The sequence below is a fragment of the Micromys minutus genome, assembly GCF_963924665.1.
Source record: "Micromys minutus genome assembly, chromosome: 12".
In the NCBI taxonomy this organism is placed as follows: Eukaryota; Metazoa; Chordata; class Mammalia; order Rodentia; family Muridae; genus Micromys; species Micromys minutus.
In genome coordinates, this window is record NC_137981.1 from 27,435,682 (window position 1) to 27,457,196 (window position 21,515).

Consider the following 21,515-nt stretch of genomic DNA (forward strand, 5'->3'; position numbering starts at 1 on the left):
TTATGTGCGTGATTGTTGTAATATTTTTAATTGTGTTTATATCTATGGAGGTCTAAGTGATGTCATTCATTCTGCTGCTGATATTGGTGATTCATTCTTTCTGTTTCTCTCTCTGTCTCTACACACACACACACACACAAACACACACAAAGCACACAACACTTTAAATCTCTCTTTAACTACTTTACTTGAATCTAATCTTTAAGTTGTGTACTTGTATTTTCATTTGTTGTGGTGCATGCTTTATAATGACTCTCCTTTTAACTTATGGATTAATTTAAAGTGTATTGTTTAAAATGCAAATGTGTGTAATTTACTGATGTTTCCTGTCATTTGTTTCTATTTTGTTTTCATCACAGTCAGAGAACAAACATGTCTTTTTTTTTTTTCAAGGGCCATTCTATGACCCTAGATGTAGTCTGTTTTGCCATATGTTTAGCAGGTGTTTCGAAGAAATTTCCATTCTTCTATTGTTGATCAAAATATTATGTAAATATCAAACGCCTCCTGTTGGGTCGTGGTGTTGAGTTCTGTGTCCTTGCTAAATTTATACCTAGCTGTTGTGTCCACCATTGGCAAAAGTGATGATGTCTCAGCTACAATAGTACATTTCTATATTTTCCTTCATGTTATGTTTTGATTCACACATTTGCAAAGTATTTGTTACTTATAACATATGCATTACTATGTTCCTTTCCAGATTTACCCATTATTTTTGTATGTAATTTGGTCCTAGGTCTCTGGTTTTGTTATGTTTGAAATATATATCACACTAATTCAGATTCATGATTTCTTTTGATTAATGCTTGCATTAAATAGTACTTTCCTTCTCTTTGCTTACAGCAAATTTATATATTTGACTGTAAGCTTTTTGTAGGAAGCATGTACCTGAGTAACATTCTAATATATTCTACCACCACCTACCACTATTTCTAATTGGTGTACTTAGATTATTTATACATAAAGTAGTTACTGACATGTTTTAGCTTAACTCATTTTATAATTTTGTTTTCTCTATATTTTTTCCTTGATTTTGAATTTTCCTTCTTTCTTGCCTTCCTGTAGATTACATGTTCTTTTAAAAAATTAGTGTTTTTAACATTATCTGTTTGTATAAGCTTCCTAGGTGTTCACATAAGTATTGACCTCAGATTATACAACTTACCAGTCTATGGTGTTGAATGAGCAGAAAGATTACCACTTTCCCTTCAAATGATACACTCATCTTGTCTTTGTATATATTTAGAGCCATGTGAACCATTGCTATAATTTGCTTTGTACTAAAACATAAGAAACTCCAATGAGCTTTTCACTCAGGTTTTCACTCCTACCAGTGTTTTTCCTTCCTTGGTGATGTGCCAGTATTCCCTATCACAGCCATATTTATCGTGGAACTTCCTTTAGTTGTTTTACAACAGAAAGACTAGAGATAAATTCTCTCTCCTAGTCCAGGATCAAAGGCAAGCTCCTCACCAGAGAGTTAGCCAGTCTCTCGCTTTTTGAAATGCCTTGATTTCTCCTCCGTTTTAAAGGGTTTCTGTTTGGTAGAATTCTGTGTTTCCACTTCTTCCATCCAGCCCCACCAGGTCTAGGAGGAAGTTCGCTGTTTCTCTCTCCACCTTTCTCTATAGATAATGCCATTTTTGTCACCGCTTTTAGTACACGCTTCTGTTATTGGTCATCATAAATCTAATATGATATAAGTTGATATAGATGTCTTTGAACTTACTTTGTTTGGGGTTGCTAGTTTCTTTGATCTTTAGATTGAAGACTTCTACCAATTCTGGAAGTTTTAGCCATTGTTCCTTTGAGTACTTCTGTTCTGGTTTTTTTTTTTTTTTTTTTTTCTCCTTCTAGGACTTTGATGAAGTAATTTACATCTTCTATGTTTCAGGTTTCATAGGTACAGTTTATTTTTTCCCTCTCTTGTCTTTCTGATGTTATTCCATCCTCAAGTCCTTTATCTCTTCTCTGCCTACATTCTACTCTTGAATCCAACTACTGATTTTATACCTTTATATTTACTGGCATTATACATTCACTTTTAAATGTTTTATTTGGTTCTTTACATTTTTTTAGAGTGTCTGTTTATATGCTGGTGCTATGTGTTTATATTTTGTTTACATTATGTCTTTTTTAAAAACTCTTTTCAAACATGTTCAAAATTGCTTGTTGGTACACTTTATGATTGTTGATTTTAAAAAATGTATGTCATATAATCTGAACACGTCTTTCACTTTGCTAAGGTCAAACTTTCCCCAGTCTTGATGTGGTGACTGGTTTCTACTGGAACTTGAGTGACATATGTTATGGGGCCCTGGGTGCTATGTAAACCTTTTGATTTGTTGTCTCACGCTGCTACTGCAGCAGCAGGTGATGAGAGAGGTGTTACTTCATCACATCTAGGTGAAGGCAGAAATCCAAGTCCCTCATTCTGTCGACACTCTGGTTGGGGAGGTAGTTTTTATTACTGCTAAATGAGGCTCAAGATCTCCACATGCTTTCAGAAGGTGCCATGTGAAAGATGTCAGGGAGAACTGGTCACCATTTAGTGGAGATGGAAGTCTCAGCTTCTATGAGAGACGATGGCATCTCTATCCTCAGAGGTGGAGGTGCCTCAGATGAGTGATAGCACACTAGGTTCTCTGCTGGCCTTGAGGTGGCAGCCTGGGGTAGAACTGTTAGATTGTGGGTATATATAGAGGTAGGGGCTTGTACAGAATTCTTGTTGATATTTGGCTGAAGTAGAAAGGCTGTTATCTAAGAGTTTTTTTTTTTCCCTTGTGTGTGTTTGTAGGTTTGCTTTTGTTGTTGTTGTTGTTTGGTTTGCTTTGCTTTTGTGGGGGCAGAGTCTCTCTATTATATAACTCTGGCTGGCCTCAAATTCACAGAGACATGCCTGCATCTGCCTCCCACATGCTGGGATTAAAAGCAAGTGACACTACACCCTGCTTATCCGAGAGTGCACTATTCTGCTGTGGGTAGAGAAAGTAGGCCCGTGTAGGAACTGTGTCCTTGTGTGTGAGGGTTCCTATCTGTGTTTTCTTGTTCCTGATTTCTTCTAATCCAAATGTGGGCTATTTTACATAAAAAGGAAGGAAGAACTCTCTGGGTGTTGGTTTACTTTAGACTCCATAACAAAAACACCACAGACTGGGTGGCTCAAAGTGTCTTTCTAACTTACCTGGGAATCCAGATGGAAGAATCTGAGGGCCGGTTTCACCTGCAGCTTCTCTCTAGGTTGCAGACTTCCATCTTCACGCTGTGTCAGTCTCACTGACACCTCTCCTTATATGGAGCAGTCCTGTTGGTGGATTACAAGCCTGTTTATGGCTTCATTTAACTCCAGTTTCCGTTTCAATTGTTCTTTCTCAGAATTCAGTCAGAATGGAGGTTAGATCTTTAGTATGTGATTTGCAGGGAGTCCAAGTCAGCCCAACACACTCAAAGGACCCATCACTACCCTGCTTCTTAGATTGTGAGATTCCTGTCTGGGAGGCTTTCCTCTTTCAGTCTTCCACCGCCTTCTTACATTTGCTTTAAACATAATACTTATCTATATTATCCGTGAGAGGAGAGGGGAAGAACCTAGTTCATTTTCCTGGAAGATGAGACTCTCCCTTTTGAAAGATCTAAAAGAGATTTTATAACTCAGTTCAAATTGGTTCTAACTCACAAGAGACAGGTTTCATTGACAAAGACACACTTTTGTTGCCATCTCTGCCCCTGGAACTGGGAAGATAAAGATCACCTCTCCAAGGCCATAGATTAGGTTAAAGTCTCAAATGTCTGATGGAAAATGTAGCTTCCAAAAGAAGATATAAGCTACCGTGTTAGGAAGGAGAGTTGTTACGATGGACATTGTAAAGATTAGAAGCTCTGTATCTCTGAGACTTCCAGAACCTCATCTACAGGGACGAAATGTGATTTGTACCTTTATTTGATGTACATCAGAGAAGGCAGGGGTCCTAGACAGGGCTGGGTATACATACATACATACATACATACATACATACATACATACGTGTGTGTGCACAGGTGTGCATACCTGTTAGAGAGCAGGACCTGAGAGTCTGAGCCTTCTAAGGCAGAGGCTTGAGACACGTTTTGTATCTTTGCTCATCTGAGTAAGTCCAGAAGCTTCTAACCTCGGGAATGTTAATGCCACCGAAGCGTCAGAAGAAATTCTTTACTACTCAAGTCCCACCTCTCAGGAGTAAGTGGGGGCTTCTTGAGGAAGATTGATTCGCTGCATTAAGCAAGCCCTGGTGTGCTCCACACGGAGGTCACGAGACAAATGACCCCTGCCACAAGTCTCCATCCCACCACCCAGTGTTTCTATTGCACTTGGGCCTTGCTGTGGTAGATGAGTTTGGGTGTGCTTCATTTCCTGCCTTCCACAATAAACTTGTCAGTATTTGACGGATCAGCACTTGCATTCAGGGAGTTCATTTGCAAGGCCACCTGGCTTCCCAGTCCTGCCTCGCTCCCATTTCAGCTTGCCTAATGAGCCAGGGCCTGGTTCCTGGTGAGTGCTGCTGAGTTTGATAGTAAGGTCTTGGTCCCTCCTAGGGAAACCTTTGCCTGAAGGAGGCCAAGCCACTGACGTAGAGAGGGACGTCCGTCTGTCTGTCTGTCCATTTTCTGCTGCAAGCCTGTGTTGTGTGGCTGGGAGGAGTGTCCCAAGGGTTCACTCTCACAACCAGAGGTTGGATTAAGCTTGCAGCAGCCTCCTTCCCAACTGGACAAGCTAGCTATGGGCTGCCTGGAGTTCTGTAGCCTGTCTGTCCCACACTGCTTTGGTCTTATTTCCTAGAAATCCCGATTAAAGAAGACACAAAGCCAGGCTTTGTGCATTCACCAAGAAATAGCCAGGAGGACAACGATATATAGCATTCTACTTGCCCATGGCCCCTCACCAGCCTGAGTGGTCTTATCTTCCCATGTTCTGAGGCATCCTTGGCTCTACTCCAAACATGGCCTCTACCCTTGGCCCAGATCTTCTTGCTGGGAGGACTTCTTATTCCTGAGTCTCACTTCTTGGTGTTCTGCTCCCAACCTGGGCTTGAGGATTATATGTGTAGAACAAACCCAGCTTTTTCCAGTGACTGGTCAACTATTGTCAAACCCCGTGTTTAAGTAAGGCCTTGGAAATGTCCTACAGTCAGGCTTTTTGTTTTCTTTATTTCCTTGACCTGCAAGTGAGATGTGAGACTGTTGTCAGTCTCCTACTGCCGTATGCATGAACTGATACCTGGCAAAGAACAGGTGCTCAGCCAAGGCTGGGTAATAACCTCTCATCGCTGTGCTCATCTGGCCTCATCTAAATCCTATAACCTTTACCCCTAAGCTGGAGGACAAGGGTTTTATCCGTAAGCTCCACCCACATGGCTGGAGTCTGCTTCCAGCCCTCCCACTGTCCTGGCTGCTAACCCCTCCCTGGATGTGTCTCCTCTCCCTCTGACTATTTGGATCCGACGCAGGACTGACAAAGCATACCTGCTCCGTGTTCCAAAGGCACTGTCTCTACTGGGAGTCTAAAGAGACTCTCAGCACACCACACCACATAAGGCTTCGTACTGTGGCTATCTTCATGGATGCATGTCAGAGAAAAGAGGGGGATGGGGTGTGGAGAACCCTATAGTAAAGGGAATCTTTATCCTGTTCTCAGCTACCTCTCCTCCTGCCTCTCCCCTAGGCTTATGAGCAGTAGGTCATAGATTCTGGTCCTTAGTGGGGCTTTGACCATTCCTATAAGAATGCTGAGCTGCTGCGAGCCTGTCTCTTACCTGGTCGTAGATCTTGTTCCCTTCCGGGCCAGGCTGAGGAAAGTGTCCTGAAATCCATTACTAACTATGGATACTCTTCTCTGCCCACACTGAATGAAGGCTGTGGATACAGCAGCAACCATTGCCCGACAGTGAGTGTGTGGTGATGCCTACCAGCACATCCCACATTCTCACTCTGCCCCAGCATCTGGCTCCAAACAGGCCAGGCTCAGCCCTCTCCTCCGGGCCCTGACGGATCTCCTTGGAATTTTTAGATGGAAGCTGTGAGGTGTTGGCTTATGATGGACTTAAAATTCTGATGAACTTTAAAACAAAGGTTGGGTTGCTAACACCCATGACCAGGGTGGCATGGTGGAAAAATACACCACCTCAAGAAAGTCACCTATACAGAAGACAGAAACAGCAGAGGGGTGGCAGGTGCCCATGCCTGGTCCCACCTGCCCACTGGGTTTGTTAATCTCTTGGGGAGTGTTGAGGCTTTCTGTAAGAATGAGACGTACGCTCTCGGGTGACATGTGTTTTGCACATCTTGTGGCTTCTAGCCTATCTCTGTGCCTGAACCAGTCCCGGCCTGGTTACTAAGTTACAGCATCAGCTGTAGTCCTCCTACCTTTCCCCTGAGACTCAGACTCTGAACCCATAACCCCTGGAGATGATGGGGGGCGAACAGTACCTTTCCTTCATTTCTGTTTGAAACTGCCTAATTTAAAAATTCCAGGAACTAATTTACACACTTGGAAAGAAGTCAGAGTCAATGATCAATGTGCACAGATTCAATTATGTCTGTGCACGAGGAAGGATGCCTATGGGTGGGGGTAGGGGCCTGAGCAGGACTGAGGACTGAAGTGCTCCCTGAGCCAGTGTCTCCACCCTGGGTAAAGCTCTGGGCACTGCTAGGGGTCAACAGTCTTGACCAGATCACTGGGCAGAGCAGAGGCTCAGGACGGGACATCTGACCGCATGGCCCTGGCAAGGCTGGCAGGCTGCTGGCAGCAATCGGGACTCTGCAGGTGCCCCAGACTGAGGCCGTACTCACCCGTCCTGCAGACTCCACCAACCGGGACTCCCTGGACATGATCGAGAGATGCATCTGCCTGGTCTGCCTGGATGGTCCAGGCACTGGAGACCTCAGCGACACACACAGGGCCCTCCAGCTCCTTCACGGTGGAGGCTGCAGCACGAATGGAGCAAATCGTTGGTATGACAAGTCCCTGCAGGTAAGTGATAATGGCCCTGCAACTGCATCACCTTCTCTGGAGCAGGCCAGAGGCACATGCTCTTGCTGTCTTCTGACATTCAGACTAAGCTAGTGATGCCGCCTCTAGACTAGCCACCTGGAGAACCCAAATAACCCCCTCCGACTGTCCTATGTGGGAAGAACTTGGTCACACCTGGGCTCCTTCCCCCACCACCATCACACTTTGGGGTGGAATACCACCATCCATTCACCAGTAAATCCTCAACAGGTCAACAGGATTCGGGGCTGACCGGAGATGCCAGCTTTTCTGAATGTCCACCACCTACCTGGCTTGACCATTTCAGCACACAGAAAGAAGCAGGGCAGCCCAGCATCCGATAAATGCATCCCAAGGATCAATCAAATAACCCATAGCTTTTCACTCACATGCATCATGATAATGCCTTTTGTTGATTCAGAAGACAACACTCTTGCAAACGGGTTGTGCTCTAGGTTGGCCATTCATTTCAGACCTCTAGCCCCCAGCGAACTCTGCAACCTGCCAATATCTAATACAATCTTGTTTATTTACAATGCCTCCACACTCTCACAGTGGCCATATAAAAGCAAGCTAACCATCTCTCTGGGTTAGGACACCTCCATAAGCATTTCCCAGCAGTGTCTCATTTTCTCCTTACCCCATCCCCCGCATTTGGTGGGCTCTCTTCTTTGTTGGTTTGCATAGTGATTCTGCTATTTCTGATGAGCTCTGTTGCTGCTGGGCTGGCTGTTTTGCCTCTGCGGTGCCACTAATGGCTTGGAATCTTCCACAGAGCAGCGGTTGGAATGAAATTATATAATGGATGTGCAGGACACAGAACATAGTGAGAGTTGGGTACAGTTTTCAAAGACCTATTTTCCTCCCTTTAAGTGACAGGGACAAAAAGGTGCCCATAGAGTGTGAGCGCAGGTTCCCCATTTTGTAGATAAGACAGAGATTAGGTGAGCCAGGGCTGCTACCGAGGTGTCATGGACCTGAATTTGAGGCAATGGAAGATAAGTTTTCTCGTGGAAAGAAAGATGGATGGTGGAATGATACACACTTAGAGATGCTCTGTGGGTGTGCGATTGTTAGCCAACAGTCATTGAGATTCCAGTGTCTGGCACAGATAGTTGAGGTGTGGGGAGAGGCAGCTCAAAATGTGTGTGCCGTGGGAATGCTTCCGGCGAACACCTTATGAGCTCTTACCAAGGGCAGACAGCGTGAGGAACTCCAGAGCACCCCACTTCACAGTCCAAGAGTCAAGCCTCATCTTTCTCATTATTTTCCCTTCGTCCTTTTGAGTCCTGAGAATATTTCTTTCCCAAGTGAGCTCAACATTGTCTTTGTAAAGCCATGCAAAGGTGCCTAAGCTATCTCTAAAGTGTCTGTGGATCTCTTCTCTCTAGTTTTCATCTCAGTCCTGTGAGCTGCTTTACTGGGGTGGTTTGAATGAGTCCTTGGGTCCAGGGGTTTGAAGGCTCTGGTGGACGTTTCCTCCATCAGCACACACAACGGCAGACTGAGATTGTTGGCTGTTGAATAGAGCAAGCTCCCCACACCTTTCCCACCGAGGAACCTGTTCTTTCTCCTTACAGATCTTCTTTCCGGCAAATCACATCACTATAGTTTATTCATTTATGCAACACAATTACTGGCAGCTGCTCTGGGATGGACACTCATCTAGATCTTGGGGATAAACTCAGTGGTTGCCAATAGGAGCAGAATGGGTCTATTAGGCAAATGGTGGAAGTGCTGGACAATGGTTTCTGCTGTGCATGCCATAAAGGACAAATGGGACTGAGCAACCACTCGGTCCTATAGACTTTGCCCAGACAGTATGAGCTCACTAAGAACCCTGAACTGCTGCAGCAGGGAACTTGGGCTGCCCTTTCACTGCCTAGAGTCCTACAGGAAGAGCTTCCTTGAATTTCCACACTGTTAGGTACCAGCAGCATCCTTGTTAGAAATCAGCAGTTCCTGGAGAAGAAACACCCCCAAGAGTCAGGAGGTCCTAACCCAGGCCTAGCTCACCTGCCTCTTCTCTGTTGCAGTTTGTGGTGGGCCGAGATGGAACCTGCGGTGTGGTGTGTGAGCACTCTCCATTTGATGGCATCGTCCTGGTGCAGTGCACGGAGCACCTGCTGAAACATATGTGAGTCTGGGCAGAGCAGAGGAAGACCTCAGAGGGCTGCCATGCTGAGCCAGGAGAAACTGGGATGTCAGTCCAGAAAATGGCTGAGCCAAAGATGAAATTTGGAAAGAGGCTCAAAGACTGCAAAACGAGCATTACGAGCCACAGATGGGAGGTGCAGGTTGGGCAGGAAACTCAGAGCAGGCAAGGAGAAGTCGGGGGATCCAAGAGTTGATTCAGGGAGCTTAGATCAATCTTTCTTCTTGGCCCTGAGACAGTGCCAGGGACCTGGTGGCCCAGCACAGAAGGAGGCCTCCTCCATCTCGGGCCAGATCCCCAACTTCTGCGCTGTTAGGCGAAGCCCTGCTTGTCTATCCTTTAGCCACGCCGCGTTTCTTCTAGCTTTGCTCACTCTCCTCTTGGACATAGGTCCCTAGTCTCTTTCACTGACGTCTTTGGCCTGACAGAGACACAAACCGGCCTTTGGAGACACAGCAGCTCAACTTGCTACCACGTTACCAACTCTCTCATAAGGACAGCCCGAACAGGGCTGAGCACCAGGACGAATGAAAGCAAATGATACATGGTCGAGTCAGGTGGAAGTGGATGGGATCCTGCCTGTCACAAATGAAGTTTGGTTCATGCGCTCAGTGGGCAGCTCAGACACCCTAAATTTCAGGGGCTGTGCACAGCAGCAGCTAAGATGCTTGCACAGGAAGGCTGTGCTACACTCAGCCCTGGATGCAGGGTCTCAGGAGGTTGTCGCTTTGCGTCTGCAGGATGACAAGCAACAAGAAGCTCGTCAGAGCTGACTCAGTGAGTGAGCTCCCTGCACCCAGAAGGCTGAGGTGGAAATGTTCCCCAGAAACTCAAGGCCACCTTGCCTCCTCAGCAGAGAAACTTCAAAGGTAAGGGAACCCCTACACTTCCTCACCCCTACTATCTGCCAAAGCATTCTGGAAGATTCCAAAGGCCCCTAGGACTCTGCTGCCCTCCGGACTCCACCCATTCTCATCCCTCATGGAGAAGTAGTCAAACTAAAGAGGAGTTATGGTTCTCAGGAAATAACCTTGCTCAAATGTCTACCATTTTCATAAAATGCAAACTCGAAGCTATTTTTTTCCCTGCAGGTTTCACCTGACTAAGCAGATTCAAGGCTGGGAATAGATTCCCTGCTTTGAGGGAGTAATAAACAACTGCTTTGAATAGGTCATTTGAATCCAAGCTATTTCAATTTGCTTGAGTTTACACTGCAACTTGACAAGGGGGCCTTTTTCCCAGGGGAGGAGCTGGTTCTGGTCATAGTGGGCAGAAGGGCTAGCTCTGCACTGCTGCTGTGGTTTTCTGGGTGAGAACACCCATTCACTCGCTCAGACTCCAAGAGCTCTATCGTGTGTGCCAGGTCTGTGGTAAAACACTGAGACCTCAGAAATGAATGGGCCCCGGCTTATCTTCCATACTCTGGCGGTAGAAGCATATCAAATCACATACAAGCCATGAAATGCCCAAAACAAAGAGGCATGCAGACCCGAGCCTGCAGATGGACAAGGGGTTGAACTCTGCCCGGACAGGGAGCAAGGGGCTCAAAGAATGAGTAGCAGCTTGAGAGGCTTGTACACAGGGAAGAGTCAGTACAATGGCTTCTCTAAGCCTCTGTAGGTTCGTAAAATCCAGGCTGGTATGCAGACAGCAAATGAGGAGATGGCTGGAATTGGAACATGAGAGAGAAGCTGAGCCATGCTGTGAAGAGCCTGCCCTGCCTATGAGGAGCTCCTCCTGGTTAGGAGTTGTTGGGGAGCCCGTGAGGAGTCTATGGGGGTTGCACAGTGTAGCCAGGCTGGGGAACCTAGGACGGAGACTCTCCTCACTTCGAGCTGTTATGGAGGCAGCCTGACTTTAGTGAGTGAGGAAGAGGTCTCTGGGTTTCCATGGAATGTCGTTGACATCTTATCTTTGATGATGGGGGTCCACGGTGAGTGGGCGGCCAGAAGAGGAAGACAGAGGAAAATAGCTGAAGGGTTTGCTTTTCCTCAGGGACCTGTGTGTTTCTATCCCCCCACCCCCAGCTTCTCCTAATGGGGTACAAGGTGTTACCGGGACCTACACAGTCCATGGGAGGTGGTGGGCCGAGGTGAGCTGAGTCGGTAGAGGGGTTTCTGAGTGGCCATGGTGACAGAGAAATCTGTCCAGGGAGTCTGTTAAAAGGTGTGTGTGTGGGGGGGGGTTCCTGTCCCAAGCATCTGCATAACTCTTGGGAGCTCAGCTCATGTGAGGCAGAAGGACTCAGTTAAGGTGAGCGATGGGACAGCAGATGTAGCACCAAGTCCCAGGGACAGTGTGAGTGGGGGCAGGTTACTCCTCCAGGAGCTGTGCTCACACCTGGTTACACACACCTTGCTGGCAATGCTCACACAACCCCAAATTCATCATAAGACAGAATACTGGCCAATACGGGGAGGCACAGGCATTTCTGTGTAGACACAGGGAAGTTTCCTGATCCTCTCTCATAATGAATGATGGGTAGATCCTGGGAGGCACGCTCAAGTGAGCTGTCAGATGGGGTGCTTTAGAGTCTAGAAGCATCCTGGAGGGAGGTGTGGCATTCAGGTTGGGGGCAGAGGGCTGGCGGATAACAAAGCCAGCTGCATGGAGATGTTACCATCCAAGCCAGGTTTCAAGGTGGAATCCAAGTCCAGAAGCAGGAGGAAGGTGTAACAAGTGGGGGGCTGTCTAAACTGTGGTCTAGGGATCAGGGACTCACAGGGACTGCCTTGCAGAACTAAGGAGAATCGATCAGGGCGAGGGGGGGTGTTAGCAGTCACTGGGTAAAATGGGGCTTCTGTTAACAAGTAAAACAACGGGTGAGTAAAGAAAGCTCCAGTCCTCACTGGAGCTACCATGGCAGTCTGTCAGATCCCAAGTCTTTCTGTCCCAGAGCACAGCAAGGAGAGACTGGATGACAAACAGCTGAGAAATTAACTGTCCACAGGGACACTGGACCCCACACAGTTCCCACACAGGTCGTATAAATGGTCTTTTCAGGCCTGCTTTGTAGGCAGCTAGCAGGTAGGAGTCTGTGTGGGTGAGGCTTACTCTGCCCATGCAAATGTCTCATTTGCATGCTCCTCCCATCTGCTGCCCAGGCCCACTCTCCCTAGAAAGGTCCCTCTGGGATGAACTCACCTGCCTAGACAAGCCCCCGTTCCAGTGTTCCTTCTGCCATGTGCAGAAGTATAGGGGTATAGGAGTTTATCTGTGGTATAGGGGTCTTATCTTGCATGCAGAGTATCTTCTTTCTCTTCCACAGAATAGTAAAGAATCTGGATTTCATTGTTTATAAGTTTGACAACTATGGAAAAACATTTATTAAGAAGCAGAAATGCAGCCCTGATGGCTTCATCCAGGTGGCCCTCCAGCTGGCCTACTACAGGTGAGGGGGGGCAAGAGAAGCCTGTGCCCAGCTGGACTATTGCATGGGATGCTTTAGAGTCCAGAAGCATCCTGGAGGGAGGTGTGGCTTTCAGGGTGGGGGCAGAGGGCTGGAGGATAACCAAAGCCAGCTGCAAAGAGATGCTATCATCCAAGCCAGGTTCCAAATAGGAATCCAAGTCCAGAAGCAGGAGGAAGGTGTCACAAATGGGGGGCTGCCTGAGCAAGGGTCTGGACTCACAGGGACTGCCTTGTAGAGCTAAGGAGAATTGGAAGGGTTAAGGAGACCATGAACTTGTAGTGAGTGCTCTTTACCTGATTTCCTCCACTCATCAGAGTCCCTCTGACATGACCTACACCTCCCTGGTCTTCCTAGCCTTGTTCAGAACATAAAAACAGTGACACCCTTCCCCCCAAGTTAGTCCAGCCAAAAGGGTCCCTGTTGATTTTTTCCTTTATTTCACCTACATATTCCTATATTGGTTCTTCAGTTGTCTCTCAAACCTGCCGTTTGTCCTCCTGACCACCACAGTCAGTCCCTCAGAAGCTATGACCAACCTCTGCTTGACCAGCTGCAGCACAGGCCCCAGAGACGGCTGCTTCTACTTGTCTGTTTTCTATGGTCTTGTCTTCATGAAGAGTGGGTGTGGTGTATGCAAATCAGACCCTACCACTTTCCTGGCTGCCTGGCATTCCTGGCACCCCTTGTGCTTTGGGGCCATCCTGTAAACTTTTTGACCTCTAGATCGTCGCCTTAGCTGTGAATCTGTCCTCTCACCTCCAACTGAGGGGTCGCCTTTGCTGTCTGGAGATACTCTCTCACCAGAAGCAACCATCTTAGGCTTTGTTGCCACCCAGTTCTCTATGATATTGAACTGACTGGCAAAAGTGTAGCTCCTGTAGAGATAGATGTGGGGCCACAACTTGTTATGGGACACTGGACTCTCATTAGTCTCAGTCCTATGGCTTTTCTTCTTCCTCATAGTCAACTCCATGGATGTTACTGGCTAGTGGGAAGTGGAGATTCTGCCAGTCAGGGATGCAAGCCCATGGTTGTTTACCTGGTTCCCACGCAAAGGCTTTCTAGACATCGGCATGAGCTCTGCTAGTGTCCAGGAAACGAAAACAGTGTGTGGCTGCTAGACACAGTTTTCTCCACAAGATACACCTTGATCCCCTGGTGGGCCAGGGCATTTGTCCACACTCGCCATATTTACGGGCTTTGACCAGAGACCATGGCTGAATCATTTAAAATAAGGTGTGTGTGAAAAACTGTGCTCATCTGACACCGTGATATAAATCAACACTCATTGGGTCTCACAGAAAATCCTAGGTTTCCCTATAGATTGTTGGTTTTTTTTTTAAACCAGTAGCCTCTTAGTTTTATATCAACATGGTGTCCCCAGTGTATAAAAGTGTAGACGGTTCTTCACATCAAAGACTTCCCAGCATCCACCTTTGGAATTCTCCTCTAGAATTCTATTAACATTAAAATGAAATACTGTGCCACGTCATGTCAAAGCTATGGAAATAAAGCCTGCTGGAGCTATTTTTCTTTCAGGATTTATGACTCTCTGAGAACAGATTTGTTTGCTACCCATCTTTTATCTTGTTCAGGCTGTATCAGAGACTGGTACCCACCTACGAGAGCGCATCCATCCGCCGGTTCCAGGAAGGTCGGGTGGACAATATCAGATCGGCCACTCCAGAGGCTCTGGCTTTTGTCCAAGCCATGACTGACCACAAGGCTGCCATGCCGGTAAACCCCGCTCTGCCACTGAGGCCTCCACAGGCTGCCAGTGCGTTTGTTCCATGCTGCAGCTCCCTTCCATGGCTGACCCTCTTCTGTGTTCACAGGCTTCTGAGAAACTGCAGCTGCTACAGACAGCCATCCAAGCCCAGACTGAGTACACAGTCAAGGTGAGTAGCCATCCCTCACTAGCACCAACTGCTCGGTGGCCTAGCAAGGCTACCACTCCCTTATTCATATTTTTTATTTTTTTTTTTAATGGCACTGAGATTGAACCTAGGCTTTTACATGTACTAGGCGAGTGCTATCACACTAAGCTATATGACAAATCCCCCCCACCCTTTTTTTTTTAACTTTTTATTTTGAAACAGAGACTCATCAAGTTGCCCAGGCTAGCCTTGAATTCACTATGTAACCCTGGTTGGCCATTAATATGCAATTCTCTTACCTCAGTCTCTCAAGTGACTGGAACTGATTATAGGCTAGTTCCACTGGGTATGGTCTTTTCCTTATTTCTTCATCATAGGCAACACGCCCTTCCTGCTCTCCCCAGGTTTCACCACAGAACAGTAAGCAGTATTTGAAACCTGTTGACATACCATAATGATAATAATAGTTCACAATATTTATGGTACTTTACAGTATTTATAGGAACCATCAAATTGGGGGTGCGGTGGGGGCAGGCTGATGAATATTGGCTTGTTCCCTGACACTGGAAGGGAGTCAGAATTTATTATCACCTGGGGCTGATTTTCCCTCTTGTTTTCTATATGTTCATTTATGCTGCCTGTGAACTGAAAGCCTTTGCTAAAAATTAATGGTGAAATAAAAATTGTATGAGGACTATTTCTCTAGTTGGAGGGAATCATTTATTTTTTAATATCATAAAGCTATTATCTGCATGCAAACAAGAGGGAAGTTGAGCTGGTGATCAATGTGTTAATTACAGATCACTCAAAAAACAAGCAGAAGGATGACAAAAATCGACGAGAAAGATTGAGCGGATTATTCTGTATGTACTTGAGAGCAAATCCAACATATTTCTGTGTTTTAGAATTCATCGGTGTAGACGTTCCTCTAACTCGGTCCCTGATTCGTCTCAATTGCTGTTTGTTCTGTGTAAACACTGTGTTAGCCAGACATGATAGCTCAGGCCTATACTCCACGTACTCAGGAGTGTGAGGCAGGAGGATCACAAGTTCAAGAGGAGTGTGGGATCTGAGTGAGACTTCTTTCAAAAAGCTCTTAATCAGCTTTTCTACTACTCTAGCAAACAACGTAGACAATCAGCTAATCAGGACAGAGAAGGAAATAACGTAGACAACCAGCCAATCAGCACAGAGAAGGAAATAACGGAGACAACCAGCCAATCAGCACAGAGAAGGAAAAGCCAATTTTGGCTCAGAGTTTCAGGGGCTTCCGTTGGTTGGTGGCCTCCAGGGCTTTCAGGCTAGTGGAAAGGCAGCATCACATTGTGGTAGGGAGCACATGAAACAAAAATTTTCCCTTTTATGACAAATATAAAGGGAAAACGACGTGGAGGATCTAGGGTGCCATGATCTGCCTCACGGGCACAACTTACAATTATAGGAAACCTTCCACTGGGCTCCACCTCTTAAAATTTCCACAACTTCCAATGGCACCAGGTCTTTAATGCATGAGTCTTTAGAGACATTTCGGATCCAAACTCCAGTAAGTGCCCGCTCTGTAGTCAATGAATGTCTCCCCTGCTTCAGTAGAATTTGACATCCCTAAGCACTACCAGTAGGTATTTAACAAGGAGTCAAAGTAGAGGTGCTTCAAACTTATGTCAAACCTACACGAGGAAGAGTCCTAGGAGGAAGTTACAGAGAACATGGAGGAGCAAGCTTCTTCCTCTGCTTTGAAAAGCTGAGAGGACTTCCCAGAGGAAGCAGTCTTTAATGTGAGGTGTGAAAGATTAAGAAAGGGAAGGAAAGCCAAGGAGAGAGCCTCACATTCTAAAAGTATGATATATCTCATAGAAAGAGCAGCTCCGTATGTGCAGCTTGCAAAGGACTGGGGAGAACTGGATTGTCTGTTACTCCAGCGTGGGGCAGGAGGACAGGCTGCATTTGGGGGGCGGCTTGCTGAGCAGAAATGTATGATACTGGAGAAAACTGTGGTTGGGCAGAGTCAAAGGGATAAAGAGGAACATGGGGATTTCTGATTGAACATGCATGTTGAACATAAGAGTTGAATATCCCCCACTCTGAAGTTCTCTGGAACAGAGGTAGTTGAAGCCATATTCCTATGAAAAGAGAATCGGAGAGAAGACAACTGGCAAAGCATTGGTGCTGGAAGGTAGAGCAGCTGGCAGATGGCTGAGGGCATGGACAAAGACACTGGACAACCCAGAGGGCTGAGGTGCAGCACCTCGGGGCAACTCAGGCACCAGTGACGAAACAAAAGTAGGAGTGTGTGGAACAAAGAAGGGTTGACTGGTAGGTTTGTCTGTTTAGCCTGCTGTAACAGAATCCGGTACAGTGCCTAATTTATAAAGAACTAAAGATTTCCCACAATTTTGGGATCTGGGAGTCCAAGATCGTAGGACCAACCAGTGAGGTTGTTGGTCTCTGCTTCCAAGATGCTACCTGCTGCTGCATCCTCAAGAGGAAGGATGTGTGATGCTCATGTGACTAAGGCAGAAGGCAGGAAGGCTGGAAGCTGATCTATCTCTCTCATATGGGGCCTTCACTTTCCAATGACCTGATCCCATATTAAAAGCAGAGCCTCTTAGAAAATTTCATTGACTAGTAACTTTTGAGATATGATTTTTTTTTTTTTGGTGTGGTTTTGATTTTGCCCCACCATTGGGTTGTGGGAATGCTGCTGGGCAGTCAAAACATGAGACACTAGACTGTATTTACCCTATGCCCACTGTCAGGAGTTGGGTTTGAGGGAAGCACTGATACACAGTTCAGGAGATGGGAAAACGAAGCCTAAGGTGTGATCTGAGACTGAAGCTGAAGGTCCCTGACGCCTGAGCGGGTGTCCAGAAAACCGTACAGAGGAGTCAGGAACCGAGAGTCTGCGGTCCATGGGCCTGTGATGAGGAGAGCCCGGGGCCAGGAGTTCCCAAACTCCTGAACATCCAGATTCCACTGGGTCATGGGGAGTTGGGAACAGAGTCTGCAGGTTGAGAAGCTCAGGGCCATGGGGATGGGAATTCCAGCTTAGTTCATTAGAGATTGTCCTTAGTTTAGTTGTGATTGTCTGGGAGAGTGGAGGGGCCTTCAGTGGGAGACTTAGGCAGTGTGGCTCTGTCGATGAAGGCTTTTGCCATGTTTCCCATGCCGTTTATTGACTGTTCATTGTGGAAAATGGGTGCACACCACCTCCTCAGGGTGGACCAGAGATTAAATACCTTTTGCAGGAATGAATGTCTGGGAAAGGAAGCTTATCAGCTGAACCCTTGGGACTGCTAGATACCTCATTAGCATGGAGAACTCTGTTCTGATGTGTAAGTGTAGTCACGTGTTCTGGGCCAAGGATTTGGCAGGGAGCAGGGAGACACCTACTGTCTTAGGTGGGTGCCTGGGTGCTTGGGTCCAAGAACCTACTCAACCTTACCAAGTTTCTTGTCATGGTCCACTGCCCCACAAAATTAAAAAAAAATTTTATTCAATAAATAACAGAAAACTCTAAAAACATGATCAAGAAATAAAGATAGCTCTAGAGTTCAGTGTATCAGAAAATGTCAGTAGAAGTACTGGAAGATAAACATGTGGTAACCTACTTTAAACACCAACAAAGCAGAGGTGAGATATAAGAAAGATAGGGTGGCTTAGTTCAGGTGAGCAGTATCCCAAGTCATAGTTGTTCAGAAAGAGTAATTGGAGAGTAGACAACAAAATAATTCAAGAAAAACATCAAAGGCTGTGGACAGTTCAGTGGTAGAGAGCTTCCCTGGGTACAATCCCCAGTACAAAGCAAAATGAAACAAACTTCAAAACCAAAGAAAACTCTGCTATATTGAGGGAATTCACCATCATACACAATAGGAAATATTTATGCAAAAGAAATTTCATGGCACTAGAGACAAAGAGAAATCCTAAGTTTCTCAGAGGAAAAAGAAAGGCAAAGGTCATAAATAAAGACATAATTGATCTCTCAATATCATCATCAGAAGGAAGGTGATAAATAGTGAGAAATGCCTTCAGATCCTAAGGGAAAATGATCTTCAACACGCCATCCATACCTAGCTAAAATATCAGCGGATTTTAAAGGCAGAATAAAGACATTTTAAACGGAGGAGATTTACACCTTTTATGTACTTAATATTCTTTCTTATAAAACTACTAAAGGCTGCATGTCTCCAAAGAGTGAAAATGAAAGGTAAACTAAATAAATTAATAACATAGAAGATTCAACACACCAACAGCGATGAAGAAGTCAACAGCTGTTCGGTAGACTTAGAGAACGATTAGTACATAAAGGAGGAATGAATGTGAGGAGGCTGCATTTCAGAACTAATGAGAAGTAGATACATAGAAAAACACAACTTCATGATTGTCCATTCAAGGGAGGGAGAGAAATCTAATCATAGTATGCTAGAAGACCCAGCTGTGGGTGTCTACATGACATTCTATAACCACTGTCGTTCAAGCACCAAGGAGTTGAAATGTGACTCTCCTGGGAAGACTAAAAAGCAGAAGCAAATGCTTTATTTCTTAGAACAGGACGTTTCTAAGTAAACCTGGAAAATGCAGTTCACAGCACTCGCAAGCATGGATTCAGAGCAATAAACATAATGTCAAAGGGAGTAGCTACAAGACCTTGCTCCTGTGTAGTGGGAGATGTTGCTCTCAAGGTGACATAAGCCACTGGCTTCTTTGGGTTTTAAACTATAAACATAGGGATACCCAACACTACTCCGGTAACAAATTTAAAGTTATAAACTTTCTCTTTTGGAGAAACATCCTCAGAAGCATCACCGTGGGACCTTTTGTGTTATCCATGTTAACTTGACAAAAACAACTGAATCAGGAGTGGGCAGTAGAGAGGAGAGATAGGAAGGCAGCTGGCACGTGAGACTAGTGCTCAGCCATGAGACCAGGGGAAAGAGACAGGGAACAAGACAGCACCTCAAGAATGTATTTGATAGAGATAGTAAGGAGTGGAACCCCAGTGGGAGGGCATGCTTGTCCAGGCCCCGTTCAACACTCCCTGTTCCTTGTACTCTGGACAGTGGTGAGTACTCACCACTATAGACAACTGTTCATTTGATTTCCTCTGGATACACTGGATTGTTGAGAGCAGGGGGCATCTCCCTCTGTGGACCTTCACAAAGGAAAGGATAAATAGAGGTCACCATAGAAACAAAGCATCCCCACTACTAGAGAGAGCTCCTAGTACCTCCCTTCTGTCCCAGCAGGGCAGATAAAAGGCAAACTATGGTAGAGCATGCATTTAGCATGTGTGGGGCCCTCTGCTCCATTTCTAGCACCACCTTACATAAATTAATTAAGAATAAAGTTAGCTCGAGTTTTATAACTTGTCTTTTCAGACTATAATTAGATGCCTTCAGGGAGAAGTGTCTGCATCATCTTTATGCATTTGCTCTCAACTGAAGGAGAATGGCTGTCAGATGTTAATACGTGCCTTGCAAACCCAAGTGAAGTTCACTGGGAAGGGGGTTACGTCCTAGGAGGGTCTGTAATAACTAAATGGCCACCATACATAACAGACCCCGAAAGTCTTAATTACTCTGGTGGTAATAAGGTCCATGCTGCAGGTTAGGTGTGGGCTATCCCCCAAATCCCCTCCACCTCTTCACCTGTCCCGACACACCCCAACCCCACAAGTCTCTAGCTTCTCTAATTGCTCCATATAAACAGATAATTGCAAAGAAAAACCAAAGGAAAGAATGTTGACCCTGTTCACTCAGCCTCTAGGGGGAGAGGCTTAGAACAATGCCCTGATCCTACTTCCAGTCCCAGAGTCCTCTCCACATGACATCCTGGAGTTTTCCCTCTTCTGCCTCACCCACTGAGAAGTTTAACTATCTCTGTGATTAAGAGATTAAGAGAGAAAGAGAGATAGACAGAAACGGAGACAAAGAGAATCAAAAACCAAAAATGAAACCTCGTGTCATGTAAAAAGTGCACCCATCTTTCTCTAAAACATCAGCAGAACTTCCATTTTGGCTGTCTCATCCCTGACTCAATTACCAAGATTATAAATCAAATTTAAGTGAGGCCACACATTGCCTCGACTGGGTGACGAACCCTGCTTTGTGCTGGAAGGTGAAAAATCAGTTATGGTGTGATTCTAGCCCTAATGGTTTTGACACCCGTCCTCCATGCCTGGATCCAACACATGCACTTTCTCCCTGATAGTAGCACGCAGGACTGGCTGTGCAGCAGATGCTGGGCTCACTAACCTTTAATCTTCACCTTCTTAAGGAAGAGCCCAGCCTTCTCCGGACACGACCTGCGTGTGTAGACACGTGCTGGAGCCCAGGAGCACCAGAGCAGATGCTCGTACAGGTTGTCTACCAAGAGCAGTTTAAGCATGGAGTGGCTGGAGTCGCACTGGTCCTGAGGAGGAGACAAGAGGGGGAGGGGAGGTACAGAGGATGTAGTTCAGTGCAGGTTTCGTTACCTCCTGTGCTCTTGACTCCCAGGCCATCACCGGCATGGCCATCGACAACCATCTTCTGGCACTGAGGGAGCTGGCCCGTGACCTGTGCAAAGAACCACCTGAGATGTTCATGGATGAAACATACCTGATGAGCAACCGGTTTATTCTCTCCACCAGCCAGGTACAGCCTCTGCATGTGTGGCCAGGGCCCAGGAGGCCCCATAGTAAAGACGTTAGCGACTTGAACCAGGCTTTGTCTCTGCTTCTTTTTCAACACACACATACAACATACACTCATGCGTGCATGCACATGTACATATATATTTGCAAGTATTTAATATGTATTACTTAAGCAAAGTAATTATGCATACTTATACAGGCTGAAGTATCTGCATGTAACAGGTAACAGTCGGATCAACCTAATGGCATATTTATCAACTTATTTACTTAGAGAACATTCAAAACCTATGTACTAGCTACTTTGAAATATTTAAGTTATTGTTGTCAGCCACACTGACATACGACAATGAAGTCAACTATATCTTCTCCACTCTCAACCCCACCACATGGCTCTTTTCTATTTATTTGTTTGT

The 21,515-nt window shown here is 45.9% G+C and overlaps 1 protein-coding gene across 1 annotated transcript in view; it reads left to right on the top strand.

Moving 5' to 3' along the window:
* Positions 1–21,515, top strand: part of CHAT (choline O-acetyltransferase) — a gene marked incomplete at both ends in the record, with an annotated part of 48,052 nt that overhangs the window by 24,224 nt on the left and 2,313 nt on the right. Inside the window, 7 exons of the mRNA XM_080926146.1 lie at positions 6,837–7,006; positions 9,061–9,161; positions 9,920–10,048; positions 12,448–12,570; positions 14,187–14,328; positions 14,427–14,489; positions 20,966–21,103. Coding sequence (XP_080782272.1) covers positions 6,837–7,006; positions 9,061–9,161; positions 9,920–10,048; positions 12,448–12,570; positions 14,187–14,328; positions 14,427–14,489; positions 20,966–21,103 — 866 coding nt within the window. The remainder of the gene's footprint in view (positions 1–6,836; positions 7,007–9,060; positions 9,162–9,919; positions 10,049–12,447; positions 12,571–14,186; positions 14,329–14,426; positions 14,490–20,965; positions 21,104–21,515) is intronic.